At 40.6% G+C, this 12,671-nt stretch overlaps 1 protein-coding gene across 1 annotated transcript in view; it reads left to right on the top strand.

Moving 5' to 3' along the window:
- Positions 1–12,671, top strand: part of SVEP1 (sushi, von Willebrand factor type A, EGF and pentraxin domain containing 1) — a 170,354-nt gene that overhangs the window by 63,184 nt on the left and 94,499 nt on the right. The window contains exons 8-12 of the mRNA XM_078852948.1: positions 2,917–3,035; positions 5,286–5,415; positions 7,736–7,843; positions 9,371–9,502; positions 11,497–11,691. Coding sequence (XP_078709074.1) covers positions 2,917–3,035; positions 5,286–5,415; positions 7,736–7,843; positions 9,371–9,502; positions 11,497–11,691 — 684 coding nt within the window. The remainder of the gene's footprint in view (positions 1–2,916; positions 3,036–5,285; positions 5,416–7,735; positions 7,844–9,370; positions 9,503–11,496; positions 11,692–12,671) is intronic.

Below are 12,671 nucleotides of genomic sequence, written 5' to 3' on the forward strand. Positions count from 1 at the left end.
TAGTTCTCTTTGTTGTTTATATGTATTATGTAGCCAAAATACTTCACTTATCCAAAATAATCTGTTCGCTCACTGCCAATGATTAGCCTTTCTTCAGAACTTCACTTTTAACTGGAACTTGCTACAGCTGAAAGTCCATGGTCCCGGGAGTATGAAACACAATTGGAAGTTGTTTCAAAGAGTGTGCTTGCTATGAAAACTTACTTCCGAGGAAGGCAAAGTGGCTTGTATTTATTGTTCATGCAGTCTTCATCATGGAATTTTAATTACCGCAGTTATATTTTGAAATGTAAATATCTCTAGCAAAGTAATAAATGGTGTCAGTTCTTTAGCTGGTTTAAGGCCTCTTGGGCATAAAAGAGTTCAGAGGTGAATGTTGTTGTCCTTTCCTAGTGAGACTGAAGACTATTTATCAAAGAGCACTCCAATAATGAAATAATCCTGCTGCAGTGTTTGGAAAGGCTCTATGCTGGGGGGATAACAAAGTGCTTTAGGTTTTGTCAGAATAACTGGAGGCTTAACTGTTGTTGGCCATGCAGCACAGATTGTACCCCATGCTAATGAAACAGAAACTCTTTGAAACTGGAGGAGACCATTTGTCACATGTAGAACCTTTGTTTAGCAGCAGAAATAAGTCAGTCAGAGCAGTCGTTCAGTCAAAGCACTCTTCCCTTGGAGTCAGTTCTAGACCATGCCCCAGCATGGCGCTAGAAAGCACTGTTCTCTTGCGCTGATTAGATGTAAAGTTAAGGTCTCTCACACCTGTGGACATGAAAGATCCCATGGCACTTGTTGTAAGAGGAGAGGTGTTGATCTTTTACATTAATCAAATTTTTACTTTGGTATTTACATTCTGTCTGTTTAAGTTGCCTCATGCAGTTTCAGTTAGGCACAATGTTCTTCTACGCTCCTATCTTAAAATAATGTTGTTGTGTACTGTTAATAATATTAAACAACTTTTCAAGTTCTGGCCAAGAGGGTGCTGCCTTTCAGTGGTAGCTTAAGTGATCTGTCTCTCAGGGATGTTGTGAGCTTAACTAGTTAATAGATTCCATCCTTGTCATGCAGAACTCCATTGGAGTTTAGTCATTGACTTCAGTGGGAACAGGGATTGGAAGCCATTTTTATAAAGATGCGTGAGTTTTTCAGATGAAAAGTTATTATAATAAATAGTTGGAATACCAAATTATTTCTGTCCACCTCTCACTCTCTCATCTCCACCAGCCCATTCCCAACATGCCTCCAGTTCTTTCCCCTTGTCTTTGGCTACCTTCTCTTTAGAGGGGACCTAATTATGGCGCATATTAATTCATACTGTGAAACATGTCAAGGTCTGGCAAACCTCAGAGAAGACTTGTGCTGGTCTGAATTATTTCCCTCTCCAGTAGCAATCCCACCATCTCCCTCATGCATGCACACTCGCTCACAAACATATACACGTGCATGCACACACACTCTCTATAACATATCCTGGGACCTTAGCTCACGGGAGACCCCGTGTAATCCCCACACCTCCTGGGTTTGGTGCTCGGTCCCAGGTCGTGGCACCGAGATCACTTCGAGAGAGATTAATGAGTCTGCTCTCCAGCCTTCGCTAATGGCCTTGTGGCTTTTACCTCATGCAGTAGAGGCTCCTACATTTAGCTCGAGGTCCCAGGTTCAATCCCACCCGCTGATGACCGGGGTCTGTCAGTATTACACCTGCATTGCTTCTTCCCTACTAATGTGTTCAGGGATGGCCTGCTGACCTATTTCCTCATCCACTTTTTTTGGTGGTTCAGATTGTGGAGGCAGACCCCGAGCTAGTTTTCCACCCACCTCTGCATCCAAATGAAATGTCTTCGGTGATGATGCAGAAAACCCACCCCTTGCATTCCACATCAGCAGGATGGAGACTATTCTGGTCTCAATGCTGCCGTTTTAGGTAGTTTTCCTCATTCTTAAACTGAGAGTCTCTAGAATGCTCCTCACTAATAGGGAACTCCTGAGAGCTATTGGAATAAAAGGTGGGACCTGTGGTGGGAATAGGAGATTTTTGAGTGGGGAATAGCTGGGATGAGTCACTGATTTAGTGATGAAATAGGCAAGTTTCAACAGGATTTACTGGAGTTTCACTTGATTTTTCAGGATCATGTGAAAGAACTCTTGATGACAGTAGGCCAGATCAGAGGTCAGCAACCTTCGGCACGCAGCCCATCAGGATAATCCAGTGGCGGGCCACGAGACATGTTGTTTACATTGACCGTCCGCAGGCACGGCCCCGCAGCTCCCAGTGGCTGTGGTTCGCCATTCCCAGCCAACGGGAGCTGCGGGAAGCGGCGGGCCACAGGGATGTGCTGGCCGCCGCTTCCCATAGTATTTATAAACAAAAAACACGCAAAGAATTACACTGACTTTGCAAATGATTGTAAGCAAAACTGTAGGTGTCATTTTGATTGTCCCACCTTCCCACCAGAATCCACATAAATCACATTTTTGTGCCATGGCATTAAAAAATTGTGTATTTTCAGGGTAATTAAAGGTCAGTAACTTTTGCTATGAGTTCCTAACTGTATGGGTTACACTTGTTGTCAAGAAGTAGGGGAATAAAGTAGCCATTCCTCATGGAAGAATAGATGTGTTGTTTTAATAAAAGGCAACTGCAGTGTTAAAATAAACACTCATTCTATTAGTATTATTTGTAGTATAACTCCTAGAGGCCAAGGGCCCACTGTGCTGGGCACTGTACAAAAGTATAATGAAGAGAGAGTCCTTACCCTGAAGAGCTTGCAATCAAAGTGTAAGAATATAGGTAAGAGGTGGAGAAAGCAAACAGGTGCAAAATGAAATAATGAGATGATACTAGTCACCTTGATGAACAGTGCACACAGCAAGCCAGCTGAGTAACCATTATGATTTTTTCTCTCTCTCAATTAGATATTGAAGCTCCTCAAATCAGCTGTCCAGACAATATTGAGGCCAGGACTCTGGAACATCATAACTCTGCTAATATTAGCTGGCAGGTTCCAATAACAAAGGATAACTCTGGAGATGAGGTAGAGCTAAAACATATACATTTTATTTTGATGCAATCCCTTTTCAGGTAGCTGTTTTAGAGCTCTGAAATGTGTCTAAGCCATTAGAATGTCTTGTTTCTTGGTGAGAAGAAGCAGAGAGATCTGTTGTAAACCAGAGTCTTCAGAATTCAGCATTTTCTCTGTTCGATTTATGTGGTTACTGAATACCCTGTATGGTGTTTTATATGCATACAGTTCTGTACAGTTAATTTATGCAGTCAAAAGAAAGAATGCGTCCTTGTTTATAAAATACAGAATGGCACTTTAAAAAGGAGATCTCAGACTATGAAGGAGTTTAGTGATCTGCCTTCCATAAAATCCAGTCCTTCCTCAAGGAAGTAAACCAACTCATAACGTTCAAAGGCTAAAAGGAGCCCAATGTGATAAGTGAAAACTCACCACAGCACCATACAAGAAATAATATGATCCCATTTCTTATTCTCATGATCAAGCTTCAGATACAGGCCAGTGACTTCCGCTGAAGTAGTTGGTGGTGTATTAATTTTGATGGAATGTATAGGCCAAAGGTGCTAACATAGTTGAATCACTGTCCAATGTTAAACAGATTTAAACAAGGACCAAGGCTGGTAAACTGAGATTTCAGCCTGCTTAGTAACATGGCAAACACACCATTAAAATCCTTTTGACTTTTTTATTGAAGGTAAAGAAAAGAAGGAAAAAGCATTTGAAATGTGAAGTATTAAGTAAGGCTTTAGTTTTAACAACATCCCTTGTTCCCTTTCGCTGGGGAGAGTTTTTAGAAGGAAAAACCCCTTTGTCTGACAGTCTCTTATTCAGTGGCTCTCAACCTTTCCAGACTACTGTACTCCCTTTCAGGAGTCCGATTTGTCTTGCGTACCCCCAAGTTTCACCTTGCTTGAAAACCACTTATTTACAAAAACAGACACAAAAATACAAAAGTGTCACAGCACGCTATTAATGAAAAATTGCTTTTTTTCATTTTTACCATATAATTATAAAATAAATTGAAATATAAATATTGTACTTGCATTTCTATGTATAGTGTATAGAGCAGTATAAACAAGTTGTTGTCTATATGAAATTTTAGTTTGTACTGACTTCACTAGTGCTTTTTATGTACCTGTTGTAAAACTAGGCAAATATCTAGATGAGTTGATGTACCCACTGGAAGACCTCTGCGTAGCCCCATTGGTACCCACACCCCTGGTTGAGAATCACTGTCTTAGGTGGTCTCAAAGATGGTGATAACTGTCCTTTTGGAGTCAAGAGAAGAAGTTAGTTGAGATGGGCTGGAGCTGTTCTTAAAGTCTGATCCTGTTTCATCCTGGGTGGAATTCAGCTGTAGCTAGGGGAGGTGGCGATTTCATCTGGGTCCCTCTCTCTAGCCCAATCTGGTCAGGATGAGGATGACAAAGGCCTGGGGTCTTCATGGAGATGGTGAGGGTGGCTGCCATGAGCGTGAAGCTCACTCCAGTAGCCAATTTTTCTCCCCAAGTCTCTTTCTTTAAGGACCCCACAAGGGAATGGTGGGAGGAATAGATCATCTCCTCATTATTTTGTCCACCAATTAGGCCTACTTTCAGACACAATAATTTTGGTTCACTGATTTCTGGTTCTATGCTTTTCTTGTTTACCAAGCATGCTCTTAGCACAGTCCTTGAATTATATCAGTAGGTCTTTTTGTTGGGACTAACTCAGTCTTTTTTGTCTCCCTTTCATACCTTTTCCCATCAATGTTTGTTATTAGGGATTATTGTAACAATTTATGAACTTTTGTGTGCTTTTTACAGTTGAGCTCACAATTGGGGTAAATTTGTAGCCCAATGATTACAACAATGGGAGGTCTATGTGCGTATCCAATGACAGAATTTTTCCCCAAACTGTTTTGTAAAGAGTAATGTTCTTTGAGTTACAAGTCTGGCCTGTGAAAACTTTGATTCCCAGCTGAGTCACTTACATTCGTGTGGGCCTGATTCTCATTTATACTAAGGTCCCTTCCATTACTTTGGCCATATAAAGAAGCCTATAAGAGGGTGTAAATGTAATTTATGCCCAATTTGTGGCTCTTCTAAACAGCTAAAGGGTATAAAGAATTCTTAATGTAAATAAGAATCAAATCTACATGCATCCAAACACGTAGAGGTTTAATTTTAAAGCATTACATTACGTGCACATTTTGTAAAATACAGATATGTGATTACAGACCCATGTTTGCATTTAAATAACAAACATCTGTTCCTCTAAAAGGTCTCCATTCACGTTACTCCAGCCTTCATACCACCTTCTCTTTTCCCCATTGGAGAAGTTGCAATCACTTACATAGCAGTGGACAAGTCCGACAATCAAGCAAGCTGCACATTCAGTGTCAAGGTTATTGGTAAGTGCTTTTCAGAAGTACCTGGGAACGATTCTGACAAAGATAAAACTGTTTCATTTGTGCAGGAGGCGGTTCTGATTCACCATGGCATTTAAGCACACACCTAATTTTAAGCATGTGAATAGTCCTGTTGAATTCACATGCATAAGTGCCTGGCTGAATGGAAGCCATCATTTGCATAATATATGGTATTTGCTGTCAGATCCTGGATTGTCAAATGCTCTATTTGGATTGGCTGCAGCTAAAGCATTTGTTCTTTTTTTGGGGCTTCCCCACATTTCGTAAATAAAGCGCATTAATCTGTCAAAACATAAACAAGCATTAGGGTTAGTTATATGGCATGCGTGCTGTGTTTACTCACAGACCATTGGTTTTAATTCCTGACTGAATGTCTTCCCAAACCCACAAAGAGCTTTCAAGATGACCACATATTTCCAATGAGATAAATCATGCAAGTATTTGTTTGTCCAAGTATTTGAGACATGCTGTCTCTTTCAGTGAACTGTCTTATGAACAAAATTCACTCTTTGAAAAGTTTACAGAATGCAAATAAAATGGATGGTGAATACAGTTGACGCCAATGTGCAATTTTTGTATTTGAGAAAATGTCCTTGAATCCTTTTTTGCAGTATCAACTTAGTTCTAGTGATGCTGCTGCATAGAGGTGAGAGGGTATATTTCTCTGTCGAGTTAGCTGGGAGGTTATCGGTGGCAGGACCCTATCTTAGCTTTATAAAGGGAAAGGCAACTTTCTGCCTTCTGCAATATGGCTTGGTTGATGAGTTTAAAGAAATTGTTGGATAAGTACATAACATTAGATGGTTTTGATGGATAAATATGAGGTGAGGCATGTTGTGATGGCAGTGTTGTTCTCTGTTGAGCCTAATTCTTCTCTCACACCAGTTTTCCACCAAGTTCAAGCAGAGTTACACCTGAAACACACAACCGCACGTGACAGTAGAGTCTAGCCCTTGTATTTGTAATTATGCATTTAACGAGCAATCTGACTGATGTATTTCTTGTTCACTTTTGTAGTCATATACTTAGGCAATTCAAACTTGGTGGGATATATTTAGCAATGATAATGTAGGCGATAGTTTAAGTTACACATCCGATGCCTGTTGGTTAGCAGATGTATGCAACTTGTACCAATTTGACATTTAGTTGTATGCAAAGCAAGTGTTACTTATACCAGTTTATTATTCTGGGGACCAGATTCAGACTTCCATCAGTGTATGTAACTCCTTTCCCATTGACTTGAGTGGGTATTGTTCCTGTTAGACCTGGACTGGATTTAGTCTTCATTGTGATGGGGATACTTCAATGTAAGCTACAGTAAAAGGGTGGCTGTTTATATAACACCCGTCCTGTTCATTGCTTTTTCTGATACACCACTCTCTCCTGCCACTTCTACATATGAATTACATTTACTTCATATATTGGCTCAGTGCCAAATCAGCATAAATTACACTGCTTTCCCACTTACACCCATTTTCTGGGATACATACCTGATGTCAAACTTAAATGATATTTATGGCACTTCCTGAATTTTGCCCACCGTTCTATTGGAATGGCATCTGCTCATTCTGGTATGCATTGGCTTGATACCTTGTTGTCTGCTGTTATTTTTAATCACTAAACTCAGTCAGAGCCAGCGCTCAGTTAAATTCAGTGAGTTAGGTATTATGAATTGGTGGCTATCTGTGTTTTACCAAGGATAGCTCAGTTGTTTTAGGACAATGGGTTTTCAAGCTTTTTTCATTTGCCGACCCCTAAAAAATTTTAAATGGGGGTATGGACCCTTTGGAAATTTTAGACAGGGGGTCTGCGGACCTCCTGGTGTCCCTGATCCACAGGTTGAAAACCACTGCTTTAGGAAACTTAAGTGGCTGTTTATGTCGCTTGAGCCAAAGTCTTGTTGGTCAATTGGAGACTGTTGGTAAATTTTCATGACAATGGACCAACCTCAGAGGCACAATAAACAGTGGAGTAAATTATACATTATTTAGTGGGCGTAAGTTAGTTTACATTGCTCAACAAGGAGGCCCATGTGTGGGACTGTGCAAGAAAGATAACCAACCCGAGAGTTTAAAATAAAGCCACTCTCCATAATTTATCTTCTGGTGCTTTTCCTGCTGTAACCCTGCACTTCCATTCTTTTGGCATATATATTACAGCAACTTACTCTCAAACGCACACCCACTTATACAGATTTACAGATGTGAAACCTAAAACACCCTTCACATCACCTCTGAGTTTGACCCACAACTTGTCTATTGTTCTGTGATCAAATTTCATGCTGTCTCTTCAACTTCTCTAGATGTAGAATCCCCTGTAATCGATAGATGCAGATCTCCGCCTCCAATTCACGTATCGGAGAACGAGTACAGAGCAACATGGGAGGAGCCTCAGTTCTCGGACAACTCAGGTGAGATAATGCAGCTCATGTATAGATGAACCAGCCAAAGAGTGGTTACGTCCATACAGTTCCTACATGGCACCCCTGGGATGAGGATATCATTTTTTAGCAACTTACCACTTTGAACAGGTTTGATGGGATGGATTGCACCCTCAGCAAGTTCGCAGATTACACTAAACTGGGGACAGAAGTAGATAAGCTGGAGGGTAGAGATAGGGTCCAGAGCAACCCAGACAAATTGGAGGATTCGGCCAAAAGAAATTTGATGAGGTTCAATAAGGACAAGTGCAGAATCCTGCACTTAGGATGGAAGAATCCCATGCACCACTACAGACTAGGGGCCGAATGGCTAGGCAGCAGTTCTGCAGAAAAGGACCTGGGGGTTACAGTCGACGAGAAGCTGGATATGAGTCAGCAGTGTGCCCATGTTGCCAAGAAGGCCAATGGCATTTTGGGATATATAAGTAGGGGCATAGCGAGCAGATCAAGGGACGTGATCGTTCCCCTCTATTCGACATTGGTGAGGCCTCATCTGGAGTACTGTGTCCAGTTTTGGGCCCCACACTACAAGAATGATGTGGATAAATTGGAGAGAGTCCAGCAAAGGGCAACAAAAATGATTAGGGGTCTGGAACACATGACTTATGAGGAGAGGCTGAGGGAACTGGGATTGTTTAGTCTGCAGAAGAGAAGAATGAGAGAGGATTTGATAGCTGCTTTCAACTACCTGAGAGATGGTTCCAGAGAGGATGGTTCTAGACTATTCTCAGTGGTGGAAGAGGACAGGACAAGGAGTAATGGTCTCAAGTTGCAGTGGGGGAGGTTTAGGTTGGATATTAGGAAAAACTTCTTCACTAGGAGGGTGGTGAAACACTGGAATGCATTACCTAGGGAGGTGGTAGAATCTCCTTCCTTAGAAGTTTTTAAGGTCAGGCTTGACAAAGCCCTGGCTGGGGTGATTTAATTGGGGATCGGTCCTGCTTTGAGCAGGGGGTTGGACTAGATGACCTGCTGAGGTCCCTTCCAACCCTGATATTCTATGATTCTATGATTTGATAGCAGCCTTCAACTACCTGAAGGGGGGTTCCAAAGAGGATGGAGCTCGGCTGTTCTCAGTGGTGGCAGATGACAGAACAAGGAGCAATGGTCTCAAGTTGCAGTATGGGGAGGTCTAGGTTGGATATTAGGAAATACTATTTCACTAGGAGGGTGGTGAAGCACTGGAATGGGTTACCTAGGAGGTGGTGGAATCTCCTTCCTTAGAGATTTTTAAGGTCAGGCTTGACAAAGCCCTGGCTGGGATGATTTAGTTGGTGTTGGCCCTGCTTTGAGTAGGAGGTTGGACTAGAGGACCTCCTGAGGTCTCTTCCAACCCTAATCTTCTATGATTCAGTGCTTACCATGGTTGAGCACATCTGTTACCAAGAAAATTAATAAGCCTAAATTGTCCATTGTGTAGTCAGCCTCTGTAGGGATAGCTGCAATACACAAGGCCAGAAAAACCTTTTCATTTATTTTTTTTTAAAACTACTCTAGGAGCTGCCCTGACAATCACTAAAAGTCATTCACCTGGAGATCTCTTCCTCAAAGGAGAGACAACAGTTCAATATACTGCTACCGACTCCTCAGGAAATAACAGGACATGTGAGATCCACATTGTCATCAAAGGTTTGTTATTTGATCATCTTCTGGCCATAGACACAAAATTATTTAGTACTAATAAAAATGCAGTTATACATATCGGTCACCATCAGTCAGTTTAATGTTCAGTGCTATGAATAATTCACTGATAAGTAACAAGTGTGTGTGTAATATAATACTTGTTATAAATGCGTATATGTATACAGCACCAATGTGCTTTTGCATTTCAGTGTCACTGTTTTACACCAGTGTAACTCCAGTGAAATCAGGTCCATCAATAAAATCAGCTGAGTTATATGGCAAAACTCTGGAGTAACCGAGTAGTGTACTCCGTACATCCAAAATAGGTATAAAAAGCACTAAAGGTTTTACTCAGTAGTCCAATAAAACTTCAGACAATTGTCCAATTATTCGTCAACAAGAAGCATAGCCTAAAATGTGGTCTACTTTCTGTTCACCGGAATGGAAGATTTCTCTGGAGAGATTTTTTAATAAACTGCTAATATCCTAACAGGAAATGGAACACTTTCTACCCTTTACAATTGGGTTTACACATATCTAGATGTACATAAGTATGGGGGTATGTATTATATTTAAAAAAAAAAAAAAAGAGGCGGGGAAGGAGGAAAAAGAATGTCCCAACCAGCAGGCTAACAATTAGTTAGGAAAATCAGTCACTCAGAAGTTAGTAAATACAGATTTATGGTTGAACATTCAACTTTAACTCTGCCCCCTACTGGTTATGCCTTAAAACAGGGTCTAACTTTTACACAGGGGTCGACAACCTTTCAGAAGTGGTGTGTCGAGTCTTCATTTATTCACTCTAATTTAAGGTTTTACTTGCCAGTAATATATTTTAACGTTTTTAGAAAGTCTCTTTCTATGAGTCTATAATATATAACTAAACTATTGTTGTATGTAAGGTAAATAAGGTTTTTAAAATGTTTAAGAAGCTTCATTTAAAATTAAATTAAAATGCAGAGCCCCCCGGACCAGTGGCCAGGACCTGGGCAGTGTGAGTGCCACTGAAAATCAGCTCACGTGCCGCCTTTAGCACGTGTGCCATAGGTTGCCTACCCCTGCTTTTACATCATGGTAAATTTATTTAATTAATACAATATTTAATATTGTATAAACTGGAATTTTGTGCATATCCTTAGAAACAGTAAGTTACAGGAGTAGATACAGTCGTCAGATTTGGCATGATTTTTAAGTCTCAATGAGATCTACAGAACAAGACAAGTTTGAATAATACAATTTTGGTTGTTTTAAAATTATAAATATTGAGAAACTTCAAGGTGAACTTAATTCAATTTTTAAATTGATTCAAAGATACTGGGATTTAGAACATTAGGCTTACTTGTTCTCTGACTTGGCTTTATTTCAAGTTCTTGGATATTTCAAACTCAATATCATCGCAAACTCTGGGCCACTGAACGTCAAACACTAACAATTTTAAAATTACCATGATCCTATTTTCTTCACACTTGTCTGCCCAAGTCTGAAGATTATAGGCCTAATTTTGATCACTTATACACCATCATAAATCAGGAGTGACTCCACTGAAGTCAATAGAATTCCACTAGTGTAAAGCTGATTGGCATCAGAATCAGGTACTGTATGTAATGTACTGTAACTTACTGTGTATAAGGTTGTGTAAAAAGTTCTAGTTAATATTATATTAATAGATGAATAATTTAGCATGCTCTAAAGAGAGACCCCAGTTTTAAGCAAAAGCATACAGGGCTTTCAGTTTTGCATTTCCACACTTTTGGTGCTTCATTTTTTTTTCTCAACCTTTGCATTTCTGGATTTTAAACTCCCAGGTTGGGATTTTCAAAAGTGCTTAACATTAGCCTAATTTTCCTTCCATTGAAGTCAATAGTCATACTGCTGTTGCTTTCAGGGGAAGCAGAATTAGACCAAGTGCTTTGAAAATCCTATCCCTCAGGGTTTCCTGTGTACTTGTTTATATTAATCTACAAGCTATCCATATGTGAACTGAATATATTTTTTCACAGGTTCTCCCTGTGAAATTTCCTTCACCCCAGTGCATGGGGATTTTATATGCATAGAAGACGAAGCAGGTGTTAACTGCACATTACGCTGCATGGATGGTTATAACTTTACAGCAGCATCAACTGAAAACTACTATTGTGCCTATGAGGATGGTATCTGGAAACCACCATATTCTACTGAATGGCCTGACTGCTCTTGTGAGTTTTACTTTGATTATTAACCTTTGTTTTTCTGCTGTATAGCTAGGAACATGATTCAATAACTAGCAATTATAACCATTTTACATTATAGATTTTCTATTGTCCCTTCCCCTGAACTGTTAAGGGCCTTGTACAAAAAGGGTTTTAGGATTACAATATATTGTTTCATAAACTGGATAAAATATAATAAAAAATTTGAGTCCTTGGGATTTACAAAATAGCAATGGAAACAAAATCTGTATGGCATGTTGGTTAAAAAAAGCAGGTTGAAATAATTTGTCTAGACCAGTGGTTCTCAAACTTCATTGCATCGTGACTCCCTTCTGACAGCAACAATTACCACATAACCCCAGGTTGGGGCACCGAAGCCTGAGCCCACCCAAGCCCCTCCACTCTGTGTTGGGGGGCCAAAGCCCAAGGGCTTCAGCCCCTGGCGGGGGGCCTGTAACCTGAGCTCCTGAGGGCCGCTGCTCAAGGCTGAAAACCTTGGGTTTCAGCTTCAGCCCTGGGCGGTGGGGCTCAGGCTTTGGCTTCAGACCTGAACCCTAACAAGTCTAACACCAGCCATGGCGACCCTGTGACCCACTTTGGGGTCCCGACCCACAGTTTGAGAACCCCTGGTCTAGACGACCAGTGTTGTTACAACTGGAGGAATGGATAACAAAGCTTTAGTAAGCTGTTCTCAAAAGTTTTTTGATGTATCGCAAGCCAGACTCTCTAAACCCAGCCAAAATTCCAGTGCAATTGTGCAAAATAACTTCACAAAAAATAGTCCCTTGAACATAACCAATTGTGATCCAACCAGCATTTATTAGAAGTTTCTAATCTGAGACGTGTCCAGTCAAAACCTCAGCTTGGACAGCCCCAAACTCTGGGGTCATAGGAAATCCAAATCTGAATATAGATCCAGATACTTCAAATGAAGCCCATATTTGTGATAGATTGTACACTCCCTGAGTAGACCTTTCTCACACAAG

Source organism: Lepidochelys kempii, chromosome 5, assembly GCF_965140285.1.
Source record: "Lepidochelys kempii isolate rLepKem1 chromosome 5, rLepKem1.hap1, whole genome shotgun sequence".
Classification (NCBI taxonomy): Eukaryota; Metazoa; Chordata; order Testudines; family Cheloniidae; genus Lepidochelys; species Lepidochelys kempii.